Source organism: Podarcis bocagei (genome assembly GCF_964188305.1).
Source record: "Podarcis bocagei genome assembly, chromosome: 2".
In the NCBI taxonomy this organism is placed as follows: Eukaryota; Metazoa; Chordata; class Lepidosauria; order Squamata; family Lacertidae; genus Podarcis; species Podarcis bocagei.
In genome coordinates this window covers 104,384,953-104,404,508 of record NC_138126.1, presented here as the reverse complement: position 1 = coordinate 104,404,508, position 19,556 = coordinate 104,384,953, and the positions used below count along the sequence as shown (strand labels likewise).

At 44.5% G+C, this 19,556-nt stretch overlaps 1 protein-coding gene across 2 annotated transcripts in view; it reads left to right on the top strand.

Moving 5' to 3' along the window:
* The window catches only part of SLC38A10 (solute carrier family 38 member 10), an 81,718-nt gene that overhangs the window by 24,362 nt on the left and 37,800 nt on the right, over positions 1 to 19,556 (top strand). For both annotated transcript variants that reach the window (XM_081180856.1, XM_081180855.1), the window contains exons 6-10: positions 545 to 669; positions 7,459 to 7,561; positions 10,095 to 10,277; positions 12,630 to 12,741; positions 14,718 to 14,824. In XM_081180856.1, the coding sequence (XP_081036982.1) occupies positions 545 to 669; positions 7,459 to 7,561; positions 10,095 to 10,277; positions 12,630 to 12,741; positions 14,718 to 14,824 (630 nt within the window). The remainder of the gene's footprint in view (positions 1 to 544; positions 670 to 7,458; positions 7,562 to 10,094; positions 10,278 to 12,629; positions 12,742 to 14,717; positions 14,825 to 19,556) is intronic.

Here is a 19,556-nt window from a genome sequence, read left to right as displayed (position 1 = left end):
GGGTGCCGGCGTTTGTCACCTGTTTCGCCTATGAAGAGTCTCGGGCTTCTTCAGTAAATTCTCTCTCACGGTTTTGATATATTTATAAGCAAATTTATAAACCAAGTCCATATGTTACATTTCTTCTTAGATTAAGCTATAATATTTAATTTCTTTCTTCAGGAAATTCTCCCTCAAGATTTTGGTATATTTACATATATTGAACCTCATATGCTAAGTTCTTACTTGACTTAAGCATTTATTAATTTACTAAGCAACCCTTTCTGTGTGTGGCACACTGTTAATGTGTGGAACCTTATGAGAACTGTAGTTTGGTCACTCACCTTGTGGGGGGGGGGGAGGGCAAGGCCTAAGGAGACGGGACACAGCGCAAGGCCTCCCCCAGGGTGGAGGCTCACACTCGCAACCAAACGGGATGCCTGGCCCCTTAATCGTTTTCACGGCGCTCATCTGGTTGTTGCAATCTGGCTTGCCAGACGTTGGTTTGGGTTTGGCGTCTCTGTTGTCTAGATTGTAACCTCTCTTTTCTTTTCCTTGGCTGCAGATCGTGCTCTCCGCTTTCAAGCACGGCCTCTTTGGCGGGCAGTGGCTGCAGCGGGTCAGTTACGCACGCTGGGAGGGCATTTTTCGCTGCATTCCTATCTTTGGCATGTCTTTCGCCTGTCAGTCGTAAGTACCAGCAACTTCAGCTGCTTAGAGATTGCAGGGTGGAACGAGTTTTGTTTAAGGGCAAAGGGTCAGGGTGGCCTGTACGGGATAGATACCATCTGGTCCCCTCGTCTTCATTTTAATCAAAATATTTTACAGCCCACTGAGGTACAGCATCTGACTGGGTTGTGACCCTTTTGTTACCTAGCTGGGAGAAGGGGTTATATTTCACTCTGGAGTCATTGTGCTTAAGAAGCTTCTTGTTCGTAGGAGGCAAATACATCCCCAGTGTAATTTTCCGTTGGCTGTCATGTCTCTTTACTAAGGATGCTACTGACCCCCGTTCTAGATAGGTAACGAGAACTTAAGCGGACATAATTACACCATGGTAGGGCCACCAAAGCCCGCCTAAAATGATTTATGTGTGTGTCTTCATTAGGCATCACAACAATTTCAGCTAAGAATATTTAAGTAAACAGAAACAGATCTTGGGTCAAGTTGACATTGCTGATTATAGGATTCCTGTTGCCCTCTTGGGCTGTGGGCAGGGCTCTGCGCATTCTGTTTGTGCAATACACAAAACAAAGGCTAACCCAGAGTTTGGCTTGAGGCTCTTGGCTTTTATTAAAACAGCAGCAGCAACATGTTTTAAACCTCTTGCTTTGAGAGAAGAGGGTGGAGACTTTGAGTCACTGACATCTGAAGGCTCAGAAACCTCAATAGTCCAAATGGGATCTCTGTTACGTAATGCAACCCCCTCCTGTGGCTTTCCCTGGGCCCCGTATTCCGTTTCTTCCTGACTGCAAACTCCTTCTCTCCTCTCATGCCTCCCTCCCCCTCTCTCTCTTTCCACCCCTCTTTTCTTTCTGCTGCGTATCTCAAAGCCCCAAATCTGTCAATAAAAGTTAATCATGGAAGCCAATGCTGAGCATTGGCACAATCTATCCTGGATGGAAAACTTGTGGGGTTTTTTGGTGTAGCACATGCATATCCTTAGTTGTGGGGGTTTGTTGTTGTTGTGACAGATGGAAGCTTTCATCCACAGATGAGTCCCATTTACATTCTGATAGCATTGTCCTCGCCACCCTCTGATTTGTGGCTTCTCTGAAAAGTGACCCAGCTGAAAACATAGGTGTGTGTTCAGCTGGGGACCTGGGATGGGCAGTTAGCATTAGTTTGGCACGGCTGGGCTCTTCACCTTTCCCCCCTGCTTATTATGTCTCTCAGCTAGAACATGCCTCACTCAGTTTTAAGTGTCTCTGCTATAATTGGTGACAGAAGGGTTGATTCATTCTTTTGTAGCTGTACCTAGTTACCACAGCAGGCTTTTCAAAAATCCAAAATTGTCCTCGTTTTTTCTTGTGGCGACCATTCAGTAACCAACCTTCATTTGTTGGGAGTTGGAAACACAGGAAAATTATACGTTCTGGACTAGTATATTCACATATCTATCTAAATATAGATTGCTACACCACCAGTGTGGCAAGCCAAACCGAAAGCTTAAACCTATAATTTTTCCCAAGGGCAAGAATAACATAACACACACTTCTTGGCCCGTATGATGTCACATGCGGATGAATCCCAGAGTAGACAGGCTTGCAGTCACTGACCTCTCAATTCACACTCCCCCCCTCCTTTTTTTTTTTTAAGTGACAAGCATAAGACCTGAGTTCCTTCCCTCTAGAGGCGAAAAAGTAACATGCATCGGAATGCCCGTTGCTATGGCTTGCACAAGCCTACTTTCCTTGTGGTGTTGGCTCTTTCTGGCATTGAGGCTTGTCATTGCCAAATTCAAAGAGAAACGTCTTTGCCCCCTGCGAGCGTGCCATATGGTCTAACAGATTGTGTATGGGGCAGGGAGCCAGGAAGCATAGAAATGTAATATTAGCTCTGCTACAGCCTTCCTATGTTGACCTTAGGCTAGTCTCCCCATCACAACAGCTTGTTTGTAATGTGAACAATGGTGGTGTAACCTTTGAGGCAGGGATTTCACACAGAAGCATGGTGGATCCTTGAGTGAACGTCCCAACCCAGGTGGCCGGCACTATTTTTGGGGGTGAGTCTTAACACCACTGCCGTTCCTGGTGCAGTGGAAGCCAGCACTGTAAGGAAAGGTGAATCAGCCTTATTTCTACTCTCACTTTGACGAGTGTTCACCCATAAGTCCGTTCTCCTGTTTCCTCATTAATCGGCAAGCCGAAAGAAAAAAGAACTGCACAAAAACGTGCATTTAAATACAGTGGTACCTCGGAAGTTGAATAGAATCCGTTCCGGAAGTCCGTTCGACTTCCAAAATGTTCGGAAACCAAGGCGCGGCTTCTTATTGGCTGCAGGAAGTTCCTGCGGCCAATCGGAACCTGCATCGTACATTTGTGTTCCAAAAAACGTTCACAAACCGGAACACCCACTTCCGGGTTTGTGGCGTTTGGGAGCCAAAACGTTCGACTCGCAAGGCGTTCAGGACCCAAGGTACGACTGTATTTATTTCAATATGTGGTTTAAAGTGATATTCTCTCAAAAATATGCATTTTGAGGCATTGGTTCAGCCAATAACTATGTCAGAACATTCAGGAAACGTGAAATCTGGTGTATGAGTTCTGACCTGCTGAAGTCCAGAGGGTGTTAGTCAGCTCACACTGGAATTTGCAAATGTCGGATTCCTCAAGCATTCCTATGTAGCATAATGGGTGCTGTGTATTTTTAAACCTTTGCTTTTGAAAGACTCTGAACACCCATCCTGACGTTGACCACACTATGCTTCCTTTTCCCTTCTCCAATATGCAGGGCACGTCCCCATTTCCAGCCGAGTAGACTGGTGGATGGCCATCCATCCTCTGTAAGATGAAATGAGACTCAGATACCCTAACTGTGATCAAATACTCCAGCTGCTTGGCCCCTGAGGCCTCTTTTATTTTGCAGGATTGGGCCCTTTTCTCTGAGCTGTGTCGCTTGCTGTCCGTAATGAAACCCCCCCCCCCAAATGCTGCAAATGCACCCTTTCTGTTTTCTACATACAAGGGATTCCCCCCTTCTTCTTTTTTTGGTATGGCAGAGATGAAAATCTGTTAACAAAAGAAACAGCTCTCTCTTCATCAAGAAGGAGCTGCTATTTCTCTGTATCAGGTTCCGAAGCTTCTTGTTTGTGTTCTTTCTCTCCTTGTGTTCATCTTGGGAATAGAGAGATAAATGTAAAGGGCATTTGGTCTAAATATCTTCCTTCCGTCTACCCCGAGGAGTGGCGTTTATGTGATTGCAAGTGATGTGAAGAAACCTAAGCCTGTAGCATACAAAGTGTTTGTCAGACAAAGGCTTCTTCGCCCTGAATGCCTCAGTCCTGGCCTGGCCCTCAGGGTGGGCATTTTAGCTCAGAAATAAACTCCGCACACATTTAGGGTGTGCTGATTGTCGTGTGTGCTGGAGTCCCGAGAGTCAGGGTGTTGTGACGTGCCTTGCTGGTTTAGAGGACTTTTTACAGCTATATCTGGAAAGCCAAAATGTCTTGGGGGTGGTTCATGAAGCAGAGGCAGTAAATGACTTTTGATCCTTCAGACTCCAGAATTACTCCCTTAAAATATATAAGATTTTCAGCTCTAGATGAGACCACAAGTCCCTTCTAGTTCAGCATTTTGTCAACCTCTGGAGAATTCATAAGCAGGGCAAGGTGGTGCTGTTTGTTCTGCAGTACTGGGTAATTGTTCTCCAGTACTGAGTGATCGTAAGGTATACTGGGTCTGAATACAGATGTTCCATTTTTGCCCATTGCTACGTTGCTTGTGCTTCATATAATGCTTCCCTACTTCCTGTTGAGCCTCGGATCCAAACTAGATGTGACAAGGGAGATCCATGAACAAGACCTCTTGGGTGTTTATGTTTGTTTGTTTTTAATTAATAGCATTCATGGAGGACAGGTATTTGAATAGGGGTCATGTTGCTGGTGACGAGTGGTTATAAACCAGGCACCCCCAAACTTGGCCCTCCAGCTGTTTTGGAACTACCATTCCCATCCTCCCTGACCACTGGTCCTGTTAGCTAGGGATGATGGGAGTTGTAGTCCCAAAACATCTGGAGGGCCGAGTTTGGGGGTGCCTGTTATAAACCTTTCAGTCTCTCCTCTTTGTCACCAACTAAAATCCACCATCCACTCCCCATAGTGCCACCATTTGTGGCAATGAGCAAAAAGCATTGAGAGGCACAGTTTTGTTTTGTTTTTAATAAAAAAATTATTGGATTTTGCATTTGTATCTTATTATAACATGTCCAATCATCAAAATTCCCCCCCCCGACTTCCCTCAACTTCCTCTTCTGGTCCCGTCCCCCCATATTAACTCCCCCTGCTTAATCTCTATATTAATTGTTATTGTCTCTTATCCTTTTATTCTCATCTTTATAGTTTTTATACTTATTTTTTGTTAATTGTAAGTGTTTACTCAAACCCTGCTAGTGAGTTCAAATCTTTACATTGTTTCTGTTGTATTTACAGAAACAAGGCAAAGAGCATTGGGAGGCACAGTTTTAATTGGAAATTACATTAGTTGGAAAGGTTCAAACTCCCACCTCCCACCCCTTCAGTGCAATGGTCCTGAATCAAATCAGCAGGGCCTGCGGTTGCTGTTAACATCACCTGTTCTTTGGATCTCAGTTTGTTGGGAATGGCAAGGCAGAAGACGCCGCTTACAAGTGGCTTCTTGTTGGAGATCGCAAGAACTTCCCTAAGGTTGGATTTTCACACGCAACTAACACACCTAATCTTTGGAGTTCCCCCCTACCTTTTCTGTGCTATTCCCCACTCAATATACAAGCATATTGTCAGAGCTGCTTCCAGATCCTAGCTCACAGAGGATCACGCTAGCCAGCGGTCATTAAGTAAAAGTCTTTATTGAATTACAGTTTCCATTCTCACGCTGCTGTCTGCAACTCTACGTCTACTAGCTAGATCGGCGAGGCTCCGTCTGAGTCTCCGCCCCGTGCGCACCAACTTAATATCCTAGCCTTGCTCCACCTTTTCCTCCTGACTGTCCTCCTCTGGGTCCCTCTACCCCCCGGGGCTTCTTCCTTCCGGGATTCTTCTGACGCTGACCCGGACCCTTCTGCCTCCTTGCGCCGGGCTTTAGGACCCGGTTCCCTTTCGGGGCTGCTCACTGCGCCGCCTTCCTCTGCATTTGAACTTGGCGCGCGCGCCCAACCTTCCACTTTCCTCTTAACCGTTTCTTCGCTCCCCGATGGAGGTGTGGCCACTCCTGACTCCTGCCCTCCCTCCTGTGGTGAGCTGCCAGCGCTTCCCTCCTGGCTCCTTTCCTCTTCCCTGCTTCCTGGCGGTGACGCTGGTCCCGATTTCCAGCTGCTTCCCCCTGAGTCTCCTCTGGCTCTATCTTCCTGGGGTGCCTCCCTAGACTCCCCCCTTGCCCTGGCCACTGGTGCTCCTTTCTGTGAATCCTCTGATTCACTGGAAAGACTGGGAGATCTCGGGTCGTCGTCATCACTCATCCTTTCCTCTGTCTCCTCCCCTTCGCTCTCTGTTTCCTCCCTTGCCCGTGCCTCTGCACCTAAACCCCTGACACATATGTTCAGGGTTGGTTGTACTGACAAGCAACATTTGCATTGTATAAAACAGTGGTGGTAATAAAGGTACTTAGATAGATAGCATGACGCTGCCGTTTTCATAAATACTTAAATAGCACTGAACTGTCCAGTCCTCTGAATGATGGGGAGCTAAAAAAATAGATAAATCAGCTGCTAAGCAGAGCTAAGGATTTCCACACCACCACCCTACTTTCTTTTTTTTTTTTATAATGGTTTTTTTATTTGCTTTTTTCCAGGGTAAAAATACAACATCAGTAACACAACAAAAGCGGTTTTACAGAAAGGAAAAGAAAGTTATAAAGAAAAAGAAGAAATTCACTTTTTCAGATCCATTTTCATAATCAACCAGACTTCCCCACGTCCTCCATCCCCTGCCATCTTTACAATGAAAAATAAACAGCAAATTAATACCTTATTTCAGTTGTTTTTGTGTTTTCATTTAGTTATATAGTCCATAATTTATACGTTTCAAAATCTTAAAACTTAGTTTCAATCATTTACCAATTTCAATACTGAAGCGTGTTTTTCCAAAGCACTTTCTTGCATGGTAGTTTTCATAAGTGCTTCTATCCTAAATGACCTTCCTATCTACTTACCCTCTCAAGGTGTCCCTGTGTGTTCAAGAGCATGTGGTCAAGTCAGGCCCATGCATCCTCTGGCTGCTGCAATAAGCCGTACACCTGATGTTAGGAAAAAGCTCTTCCATGTGCATAAGCACCCAAGCCCCATGTAATTGGCCCTTCCGCTTTTCTGTGAGTTGAGCTCAAGCATCAGTGCTGAAATATGACAGGCGCAGTGTTTAGTCTTGGTTGTTTAACTTTTCTCTTTGACAATATGATGCTCTAGCTCTCTTCCTGCTCGTTATTCTGTAAACACCGCATTGCTTTAATTATCAGCTCGGGACGCTCCAAGAACAATAATCTGCAGTGTGCTGTCTGGAGCTCTGCCACTGGTGTCTGAGGCAAACAAGCGGTCATTCACGTTGCGACATTTTTATTTTTAAAATATGTGAAATATTTACATTGCACATGTGGCAATGGCAGGCAGGCAGGGAGGGAGCAGGAATATTCGGGCACCACTTAAACTTGTGAGTGTTGAGAAACCTCTTGGCGTAAACTGCAGTAGAGAGGCAAGTGCCTGAATTCCATGTGGGGAAGGTGTCAGCAAGCACACTCTACCAGCAAGGGAGAATTTCCTGCCATGTTTTAACATTTCCCTGCTTTTCTGCAGCCAGGTCTTGCCAACCTACGACAGTCTGGATGAGCCGTCGGTTAAAATCATGAGTTCCATCTTTGCCTCGTCGCTAAACGTGGTCACTACCTTTTATATTACGGTAAGAAACCTTTAAAAACAACAACAACTCCTCCTCTTTGCTCCATCTCCTTCCCAAAGTAAAAAATATTCCTCTGAGCATGTTTTGTAGAAGTGTAGAAACAACTGTGGGGACATTTTCTGCCACATGCAATAGACATTCTCCGGGGACATTTCCAGAGCAGCAGAGACAGCACTGGGAGTGTGTGGGGAAAAAACCCCTTACTCTTATTGAACAGTTAGAAAGATATAGTTTAAACATGATCCATACCTACCAGAGATGCCTCTACAGGTACTAGAAATACTGGGACTGACAAGAGTAGAACTTGTTTCATCAGTATCCTGAGACCAGGATGAGCATTACATATCTTCCTCATTTGCCCTTTGCTGCTCTCAGAGTTAGGGCTGGTACATGCCTGTGAAGGGGCAGGAGGAAGAAGTGGTGATGTGTTCATCACAAGTTAGTCATGGATGGAGAGATGGAGTGATACCTTGATCTGACATCAGCACAGCTGAGAGAGAATTGGCTCTGTGTACAACTTGGGGTGGGGACATGGGTTAAACCACAGAGCCTAGGACTTGCAGATCAGAAGGTTGGCAGTTCAAATCCCCACAACGGGGTGAGCTCCCGTTGCTCGGTCCCTGCTCCTGCCAACCTAGCAGTTTGAAAGCATGTCAAACTGCAAGTAGATAAATAGGTACCGCTCTGGCAGGAAGGTAAACGGCGTTTCCGTGCACTGCTCTGGTTCGCCAGAAGTGGCTTAGTCATGCTGGCTCCCTCGGCCCGTAAAGCGAGATGAGCATCGCAACCCCAGAGTCAGTCATGACTGGACCTAATGGTCAGGGGTCCCTTTACCTTTATAATAACAATAGTTAGAGAACCCCTTTTGGACTTTTTGTGTGAAAAGAAAATGAATTGATTTCAGACATTTGGGTCTCAAGATTGAGAAAATATTGCTTAACAGAAAGTAGAACAGTTGGATATTATCCTAGAGTGAATGTTTCAAATAATTTATTTTATTTAACTGACAGACAGAAAATCAGAAGTTAGTTCACTCATTCATTCCTTCTTTCCTTCTATTCTTTCCATTTTTTTTATCTTCCTTCTCTTTTTTCCCTTTTGTTTTCCTTTGTTGTCCTCTGCTCTGGGCTGTTATTGGGGTCCAAGGATTACACACACATGAAAGTGGTGGATTTATGGAAGGATCCTGAGTGAGAGACAGGGAAGGGAGAGACTGGGAGAAGAAAGCAAAGCTCCCAGGTGAGAGAGCATGGAGGGTCCACCACTTTCTGTGTGAGACAAGGGTTAAAAGCTAACTTTGACAGAGGACTCTGCACTTTCTTTTCTCTTTATTTTTTTGTTTTCATTTAGATTAGTTTCTTTAGAGTTGCTCCTTTGCTGAACTGTAGTCGCTCCTCTCCTCTCAGTACCATCAAGGGAGCCATTAGGGAGCCAGTGTGGTGTACTGGTTAAGAGCGGTGGACTCATAATCTGGTGAACCGGGTTCGCTTCCCTGCTCCTCCACATGCAGCTGCTGGGTGACCTTGGGCTAGTCACACTTCTCTGAAGTCTCTCAGCCTCACTCACCTCACAGAGTGTTTGTTGTGGGGGAGGAAGGGAAAGGAGAATGTTAGCCGCTTTGAGACTCCTTAGGGTAGTGATAAAGTGGGATATCAAATCCAAAACTCCATCAAACAATTAATACCATTGGTTGGGCTTGGAACATGGGAATTCAATGAACCACACTTGTAACATCATCATCATCATCATTATTATTATTATTACTATTATTAAGATTTTTATCCTGCTCCTCCTTTGTAGAGTAGCCTGAAGTACTTCATTATAAGCTTGTTGGCTGCTAGGAAAACTTGAAGTATGCCATGTCACATAAAATATATCACATAAAAGCCAATTAAATGTAGAGAACATCATGACAAGGGAGAGTTGATGTTTTGGGGTCGGTTACTTCTACTCCCTTGGCTACTATCTTGACTTCCATAGCAGTATTTGGAACAGTCCAAGGTCATTATCTCTACTCATGATGATAAAAATGTGGTCATGGCTTCAAAGTGAGTGTTCGCATTCGAGATGTCAGGGAAAATGTGAAGTTATTGCAATATTGTCACTTTTTGGAAGGCATCCTTACATGTTGTCATAGCCAGGTGCTTGGAATGACTTAATGTCACCCCACTGCTTTGTATCATAGTAGAGGATTTGTTTTACTCTGTCATAAATCCATTCTGCATCTGCTGTTTTCATACCGCATGCAGCTCTGGTCACCCAGCCTTGGGAAAGATACATGGGAATTTGGAAATGTATAGAGAAACCCAACAAAAGTGATGTGAGATCTCGGATTTTTTTATTTTTTTTTAAATGAGCCAGAGCTTAAAGAATTTGGACTAATCAGTTGGGAGTGTGGGATAAAGATGCGATTAATTGAAGATAGTCTTCCACTGTCTTGAGGAGAGGCCCAAGGGACGCCCAGTTTTCTGTTCTTTGTGTTGAACAAATGCATGTGACCACTGAAAGTAATTCCCCTTTCCTCCTTGAACAGGTGGGGTTCTTTGGTTATGTGAGCTACATCGGAGACATTGAGGGGAATGTGCTCATGAACTTCCCTTCGAATGTAGTGACCGAGATGATCCGTGTAGGGTTCATGATGTCTGTAGCTGTTGGGTTCCCTATGATGATTCTGCCCTGCCGGCAGGCGTTGAATACCCTACTCTTTGAACAGCAGGTAAAGCCCTTGTGGTTCAGTACAGTTCCTTGTTCTTGACTTAACTGTGATGTTTTTAGGCTTCCCTCACCTTCAACCAGGAGTGTCCTTACATCTTTGCCCTTCTCTGTTGTCTCCCCTCCCCACTTTTATCTTTCACGTGAAAAGAATGAGCAAAAATATTCCCTTCCAGGCTTAGAGGTGGTGGTCACACTTAGTGGCGTTTTGGTCTGATGTCTCCTCATTTCTTCATCACCAGGAACTGTAGTATTGAGCAAGTTTTGCTATGTTTGACTAAAAAGGAGAAAGTGGTTATGTTTCTATGGGAAAATAGCATGAAGTAGCTTTCAGGGTAGTCAGGGAGAAATCGTGATACTTGCTGTAAGCCTTCCTGAGCATAACTATATTGCCTGTAGAAACAGCCACAGGCTGTTATCAATGTATTTCAGGTGACTAGGTGTCATAAGGTAGTACATACCCTAAAACATACTGAACTCTATTGTATAGAAACAAGGTGGTATCAGACCAGCCATCACAATGTGTGACCAAATCCTAGGGTAGGGATGGGGAACTTGTGGTTCTTCAGATGTTGTCAGACTCCGACTCTCCTCATCTCTGGCTGGAACTGATGGGAGTTGGAGTCCAGCAACATCTGCAAGGCCACAGGTTCCCCACTCTAGTCTAGGGAAAGTAAGTGGCAATTACCTCCTTTTCTGTGCCTTACACCACTTTGTTTCCCAGCCTGCTATACGGAAAGCTGTTCTGACACTTGTGCTACTCTAATGCAGTGTATTCCCCTCCTTAGGTTCCTTGTGTTCTTCTGTATAACAACTGTACATACTACTCGGGGGCGGAATACACATGATGTAACTAGCAAAGTAGAATTATTTCTGCAGGTGGATCTTGGCCACAGGAACTATTTTATGACTGCTAGTTCAAATATCTGCATATTGGTTTGAAGTCTAAAAGTCACCTCCTGTGATCCACTGTTTTGGAGAACAACTCGCTTCCAGGCCATGAAAAACTTTTACACACATTTAAAGTTGGTTATGAGAGCTGTGATAGGCATATAAAGACAAAATCAAAATCCAACCTACAGCATTTGAACAGGAGACACCGAGTTATTTGGGAGTGATAAGAGGTTTATAACATCTGTAGGTGGCTTTTGGAGACTGACAAGGAGTCAAATGACTTGTTGCATACATTAGGGGATAAAGTTTAGATAGACAGATGGAAATAAATGATGGGAATGCTCCATGGTTAAAGCCACTATATAAAACAACATCTGCCACTGCCAGAGAGCGGTCATATAAATGGTATTTCACAGTGATGAAATTATCTCTGATAAACCCTAATCTTTCTCCTATATGTGGAAAGTGTGTGGTGTGGAAGGTACATACATCCATATGTGGTGGGATTGCCGCCAGGTACACATGTTTTGGAAGCTGGTATGCTGGGAGATAAGTCGGATTGCTGGTCTTGGAATATCTTCATCTCCAACTTTGGTTCTGTTAAATATGTTTTTTGGATAGAAATTTAGATCATGATCATAAAATGCTGTTAATTCATTTATTCTCAGCTGCAGAAGCACTGTGTAGCTCAGAACTGGAAGACGCTGCAGAACGTAAATGTTGAGCAGCAGTTTCAAAATGTTTGGCAAGGTGTCTTTAGAGAAATTAGCACAAGAACTAAGGGTAACCAAGGGACAAAAGATAAAAAACTAATTTGGGAAAATAAGGGAAGCGTTTATTGACTTTGCAAGTGTAAAGGATAATGCCTGCTCCCTGCCCTTGATATACTCTAGACTATGGACCTTTTGAATTATCTCTTCATCTCAAAACTCTGAAAGGGAAGATCCTGTAAACAAAATATAAAGGAGAAAGAAAGAATTAAGATATCAGTATGTATAGTTAATTGAGCTGTGTCAAGTCTGCTATGTTCATAACTCACTCTCTGTATCTGTTTTGCTTGTTTCATTCTTAATCTGTATCTTCAAAAAAGTTCAGTAACTATTTTTTAAAAAACAAACAAACAAAAAAATCAAAAGATGAGAAAATCTGTAATTTAGTAATCCAAATTATGCTGACCAGCAGTGGTGATCTCATAGCCTTCATTATATTTCAGGCTGCGGTCATTAAGGCACATTGGTATGGTTAATTTAGAAACTTACAGGTATAAGGCTTAGGCTTCAGTGGGTAATGCCCATATCATATCAAATTGTTGGGAATATTGGGAGGAGACTGTAGTTCAAATGGTTCCACGTGTGTAGACATCAGAGGCAAATTCCCAGAAACAGAGAGGAAAATCCCTTTATGTCTTAATAAAAAAATTAAAAGAACTGATTAATTAATTAGCCTTTTCTTTTTTAATTAGCAAAAAGATGGGACATTTGCTGCAGGTGGTTATATGCCACCTCTCCGATTTAAAGCCCTGACACTAGCAGTTGTGTTTGGAACCATGGTTGGAGGAATCATGATCCCGAACGGTAAGTGAAATCTGGTTCTTAATTAGTTGCATTTTCACTCTCCCCATCTCTAGTCTTTAGGGTTTGTAGCAGGTTTGCATGCCTCTAGGCTAAATTACACATATAAAAGCCTCCCATGTGCCTATGAAGATTTGAACGCGCATAAAATGTATATTCAGTTATTCTGAAATGCACATAGAAATGATCACATTAGTTTAATTATAACTACTGAAGTCTACTTCAAATAGAAAAGTTTCATAGTGCTTGGAGAAGATGCTTAGGGGCATTCTACAATAGCTGATTTTTTTATATTTTGTATTGTATCTTTGTAAAATGCTTAAAGACTGTTTTATTTAAGTGGCATATACATTGTTCAAATAAAAGACAATATCGGCACAGTCACAGGAAATGCCTATCTGCAGGTATTTACTGCCTTTGCTTGATGCTTCAGTAGAGACTAGTCAGGAAGTAATTTCTGGTCATGACACAGTACAGGGAATGAGCGAGTCTTTATGCATAGTTCAGGCCATTTAAATGCTGCAACTCCCGCCCCGCCCCCCCACTCCCAGTGCAATTTAGCACAGTTAGATGATGATATTGTAAACATTTGTAACTGCCTTAGATCATGCATTACAGTATGTGGGTGTTGATAAGCAGCCTGCTACTAGCTACCACCTCTTGAGCCGATGATTGTGGGTGTTTCATAGCGGCATATGGTATTATAAGTTTAAATATGTGTCTGTGTGCTGTTTCTTTATACCTCTGCATTCAGAGATGTGTATCTGTGCACAGAACTGGAGTGATTATACTTCTGAATGTTTGCTTATTATCGGCACACCATTTTTTTTCGTTTGGCTGTGCCCTCCATGTTTATTTCCACCCTTTTTTTTTTTTTTGCAGTCTTATTCCCAAGGATTTATATAGTTCTGGGACATCTTGCTTTGAAATTGTCATCGTTCTAAATAGGACTAAACCTAGCTTAACATTCTGTTCCCTAAGTTGCTTACAGCTATCTTGGTATACATAGTACCAACGAGGACATCAAATATCTATCTGCCCAGTGTCATCTTCAAGATCTGGTCATAAATATTTGTAGGGGAGGCAGAAGGAGAACTGAGCTACAGAGGGGTTTATCAGATTTCATGTAAGCAACTTAGCCAGGTAGAAAATTGGATCAAGATCTGCAGAAGGTCTGGGAGCCAGTGTAGTGTAATGGTTAGCGTATTGGACTAGGACATGGGATATCAAAACTCATATCCCTGTTTGGCTATGAACCTCACCCAGGTAGTGATTATCTCTTGCCCTAGCCTGCCTCACTGGCTAGGATAAAAAAAAAGTCCAAGGGTTTTAGAAAGGGAGGGGTAGAGGGAATAGGGAAAAGGGATTTCCTGGGTTTTTAGTTGCAATGGGTAACCACAGCCAGTTGTCCCAAGGTTTTGTCTCGATTCAAAGCTCCAGCATGAAGGATGAAGTTCTACACCTCATGATAACCTTAAGAAATCCAGACTCGGAGAGTGCATATTCAAAATTCACTTATCATGAATTAGTTTTCCCTTAAGTGCCGTTTGTCATCCGACCATACAAACCATCAGGATGCTTAGAAGTGTGCTTCCCATGCCCTTCAACACGTACTTAAGGGTGAAGCGAGTATTCTAATCCACTTTAGTGAGTGTGAGTATGCCACTACGGGCGTCACTTTGTCACGCTAAGGAATGCAGAGCGTCATGGCGTGATCTTGTGCTGTCACTGTCAAGTGGATTACAATCCCCGTGTTACCCATAGCCATACGGGGGGAGGGCAGGGGAAGGTTGGGGAAGGCACATTCTTCACCGTCCTGCTCATGAGTGGTCAAGGAGTGTCTGAGTCATGCTAAGTGACCTTCAGCTTTTGCCTCCGGACTCCCTTTGAACCACTGACTTAAAGGAACAGTTAACTCGAACGCAATCTCTGCCTTGGCTAGAGCTGTTGCTCACAGTTTGTTTGTTCTTCTTTGCCAGTGGAGACCATCTTGGGCCTAACAGGTGCAACGATGGGAAGCCTCATCTGTTTTATCTGCCCAGCTCTCATTTACAAGAAGATCCACAAGAATGCCCTTTGCTCGCAGGTCAGTGCTGATGCTAATTGACTCCTACCCTGTTTCCAGCTTGCAACAGAGCCTGGGAACTTGGTTAATTTCCCTGCAGCCAAGGAACCCAGTCAGGCCTCCTGTTCCACATGGGTGGGAGACATTGCAGTCTGACTTTGAACACACAGCTAGCAGTGTTTGTGTGCATGCATGCAAGCAAGCACACATTTTAGCCTGGGTAACCTTGGAATGCCCCCGCTTTTATCACTTGCAGCCTGAGAAGCACATTAATAGCTGCCTGCAGTCTCTGGGACAGTGTGCTCCATGCCTTTGCATTTCCAGCATGGAAATTGCATGCAGTATTAAAAGACCTTAAGAGCTCCACTGTTTCAACTTGGCACCCCTCCTTAGCATTGTGTGCCCTGTTGCTGACCGTTGACTTCCGGGTTCCAGCAAAACAACAACAAATGATTCATAAGAAAAGAAATATGCATACAGATGCAGTGTTGTTAGAATAATATATTTCTCTTTGTTCTAAGCATTTTTAATATAAAAAGCCCACCTTTAAAGTCCTGGTTCATTCAAAGAATATTACCATATTTACTTGAAAGTAATGTGCACTTTTTTGGCCAAATTACACTTGCGAAAATTAGAGTGCGCATTAGATTTGGTGGTACATTTACATTCGCCAGCAAACCCTTTTTGGGTTTCAAGGTTTTGAATATTGAGGTGTGCGTTAGATTCATGTAAATACTGTACTTTTGTGCCACTTTCAACATATTCTTCCTTCAAGACTGGCTTCCATCTTTTCATTTCCCCCTCTACTGCACTACTTTTTAAAAAATAGAATTGAAATCAAGGTGGGCTTGTCATTCTCTCTGACCATAATTTAAATATTCTCAGGCATGCTGTCATTGCTCTGAGGTTAAAGGTCTGCTAGTGCTTAGCAGTGGAATAGGGTTTTTTGGGGAGCCCTTAAATATGTAGGTTTTTAAAGTCAGTATAGAATATTTTGTCGTGTCAGTGCCATGGATGCAAAGCTGCAATAGGGCATTGAAGTTACTCACCTGAGCTGTGATCAGAACTGGAAGGGTGCCTACCTACGCCTTTCATGCTTTTGCTTGCATATATGCTGTGTTAATCAAGAAGGATTTTTTGAACGACCTTGCTGTGCAGGAGCAGGATGTTCAAGTTCCAGGGATGTCCTGTTCCTCCACTACCGTATCGTGTCCAAAATATAATTTTCACCTTCCCACTTCTCCGGGAGATCTCGACAGCTTTTGCATCTCAAACGTGGAGAAGATGCAGAGGCTATTATTGAGACATGACTTTGCAGAGAGGCATTGGGGGTTTGCATCGCTGTACAGAACTTGCTCGTTCCTTCCATCTTTAGTTGCCCCATATCATTCCACCATGTGATCCACATTACCTTGTGCCAGCGCCAAAGAGTAAGCAAGTTGGACAGGCCATTTGCGCCAATCGTTGGTCCTGATCTAATGCTACATTAACTATAGGTAGAGGCCTGAACTCTAGCCTGGGCTTTTGGAGGGAAGGAGCATGTCTGTCACAAGGTGCTCTTTTATGCAGGTTGAGTGGAAGACTTCCACACAGCAAAATAAATACACAGAGAGAGAGAGAGAAAGTTATATTAGCTGCCCAGAGGCAAGTGTCAGCTGCTTCCCAGTCAAAAAACTTGGGGCTTGCTGACTGCTTGACCCTGGCAGGCCAGTGACAAGGCAAGCAAAGCGGAAATGTCTGTCTTGAAATAAATTACCATTCTGCACAGAACACTAGGCCAACAGGTTATGCAGGCCAACCAGGGATTCTTCGGCTGTGTGCTTGTGCACAGCTTCAGGAAAGACATCTCTCCTGTGTCAACAGCTAAAAGAGAGCCATGATTCCAGTTTGGTTTTGTGGAAATGTACTTTTCACACTGCAATACAGTGGTACCTCGCAAGACGAACGCCTCGCAAGACGGAAAACCCGCTAGACGAAAGGGTTTTCCGTTTTGGAGGCGCTTCGCAAGACGAATTTCCCTATGGGCTTGCTTCGCAAGACGACAGCCCATAGGGAAATATCCGGGACAGCGGGGAAGCGCAGCGCGTCTTCCCCACTGTCCTCGGACCTCCTCCGAAGCCGGGTGGTGGGGCGGGAACACCTGCCCCCGCCGCCCCGCTTCGGAACGCTGCTCCGAAGCGGGGCGGTGGGGCGGGAACACCTGCCCCCCCGCCCCGCTTCGGAACGATGCTCCGAAGCGGGGCGGGGGGGTGGGAACACCTGCCCCCGCCGCCCCGCTTCGGAACGCTGCTCCGAAGCGGGGCGGGGGGGCGGGAACACCTGCCCCCGCTGCCCCGCTTCGGAACGAAGCCGCCAGCCCCAAAGAGCAGGTCGAAAGGGAACTCCCGCCGTGCTCCGGAGGCTTTGGGTTGCCTTCACTGAAAGCGACTGAACGCACCTTGAATGCACTGAACACACCTTGTTTTAGAGGGGGAGAACAAGAAAAAAAAATTCCAGATTTGTGCTGACAGTTTGCCTTCTAGTTAGTCTACCTCATCAGCTGTTTGTAGTATAGTCCTGCTGTATTGATAGTGTTGCAAAGCACCCTGAACATTTTTTTAATTGAAGGGCAGCACATAGTTCATTAAAACAAACTAGTTTTACAAACGAGCTTGTTCCTATGAGTAAATGAAACCCCCCTCAGTTGAGAGGTCTCTCTCTCTCTCTCTCTCTCAGCTCATGAACTTCCATTTACAAAGACTGGCCCATTTGCCAGTCATGGGACTATACCACAAACTGGGTGCCCTGTACCAAAGGATGGTGTATGTTTCACAGTTCAAGGTGGATCCTGGAGGAGGCGAGTGAAACATGTGCTCTCCCCCCCTCCAACTCGGAACCATTCCTATGGGGGGGAGGGAAAAATACATCCCCAGATGTTTTTGTTGGCTGGGAAAAGGGTGTCTAATTCTGCCAACTGGAGTTGTTAATTATTACAGACAGCTGGTCAGTCAACAGCTGGCAGCGAGCCAGAGACCAAGAACGGCAGCTTGGATTAAGTGGCACGGGTAGCTCAGTTGAAAAGCTCGGGATGCTGGAAATATGATTGAGTAACTGAGCAACATAGGGAAGTGTACAGACCCTGGGCTAGGCTTGCAGAGGCGCAGATGACCTGGGAAGCTCCCCTTTTGCTGTGATTCCTGTTGTAGGCCTATATCCTCACTTAGCATGGCGGGCCAGACCTAGGGGCAGACTGAAGATTGGAGAAAGTTGCTCGAAGGTCTGCAAGCAAAAATGCTTGCTTTGTGATGATGAAGAAGAGGAGTTTGGATTTGATATTCCACTTTATCATTACCCTAAGGAGTCTCAAAGCGGCTAACATTTTCCTTTCCCTCCCTCCCCCACAACAAACCCTCTGTGCGGTAAGTGGGGCTGAGAGACTTCAGAGAAGTGTGACTGGCCCAAGGTCACCCAGCAGCTTCATGTGGAGGAGCGGAGACACGAACCCGGTTCCCCAGATTACGAGACTACCGCTCTTAACTACTACACCACACTGGCTCTCATGATGGGGAAATGTTAGCTGCCTTTCTCTCTTGAAAGGCTTCCCGAAGCAAGAGCAAAGTCACTGAGAGAGGCAAGAGAGAATTGCATACATAGGCTATTCTTTTTTATATATACAGTGGTACCTCAGATTACATACGCTTCAGGTTACAGATGCTTCAGGTTACAGACTCCGCTAACCCAGAAATAGTGCTTCAGGTTAAGAACTTTGCTTCAGGATGAGAACAGAAATTGTGCTCCAGCGACGCGGCAGCAGCAGGAGGCCCCATTAGCTAAAGTGGTGCTTCAGATTAAGAACAGTTTCAGGTTAATAACGGACCTCCGGAACAAATTAAGTACTTAACCCGAGGTACCACTGTATTATTAGATTTGTACCCCGCTTTTAGAACAGAGCTCTCAAAGCGGATTACAACATTCATAAAGTACAACCCTTCCATGAAATACCTGATCCTTTACAAATTAAAGCACTGAAGGAAATTTGTGAGGATAGATGTTTGGGGCGGGGAGAAATGTAGTGATTCTTCTCTGACACTGGTTAGCAGACGAAAAGGTAGAAGCCAACATGCCTAGAAACGCTTGCGATCAGGTAGCATGAGATGTACCCATCTTGTAGCAGCAAATGCAGAACACGTGAGACTCTCTTTTTTTCTTCTTAAAAGGACCACATTTCTAACCATTGCAGGTTTGCACAAAAGTTTTGCATTTGTGGCAGTGTATGCTAAACCTTTGCAAAGTCAACAAGATGGTTAAGCTGAGCTTTCCCACCTGCCTGGCCCATTCAGCCCTTCTTCTATATAGCTGTTCACATTTTCCATTCACTTCTTAAATTTGCAAATTTTGCAGCCATCACTCCTCCCCCACCCCGGCTTATTTTTCAGCTGGATCAATGTGGAATGCTTAAGGAATTGCATCTGGTTGTTGTTTTTTTTTTTAATCACCGTTATCATTAGTCTGGAAGTCTAGATTAATACATGGCTAAAAGGCTCTGTGTTGCACTGCTCACTTGACAGCTAGCACCTCTTTTAGACTAATGATGTCTGAGGATCAAGCTACATGTCACATTGCAGCTGTGTGTAATACTAGCCCAACAGACCCTTCTACGTTGCGAAGCTCGGTGCGTTTGAGGCCCAGAATTGCAAGATAAACATGGGTTTGGAACAATGGTGGGGATAAAGCGAGTGGCAGAGAAGGGTTAAGCATTCCCTTCCTCCCCTCT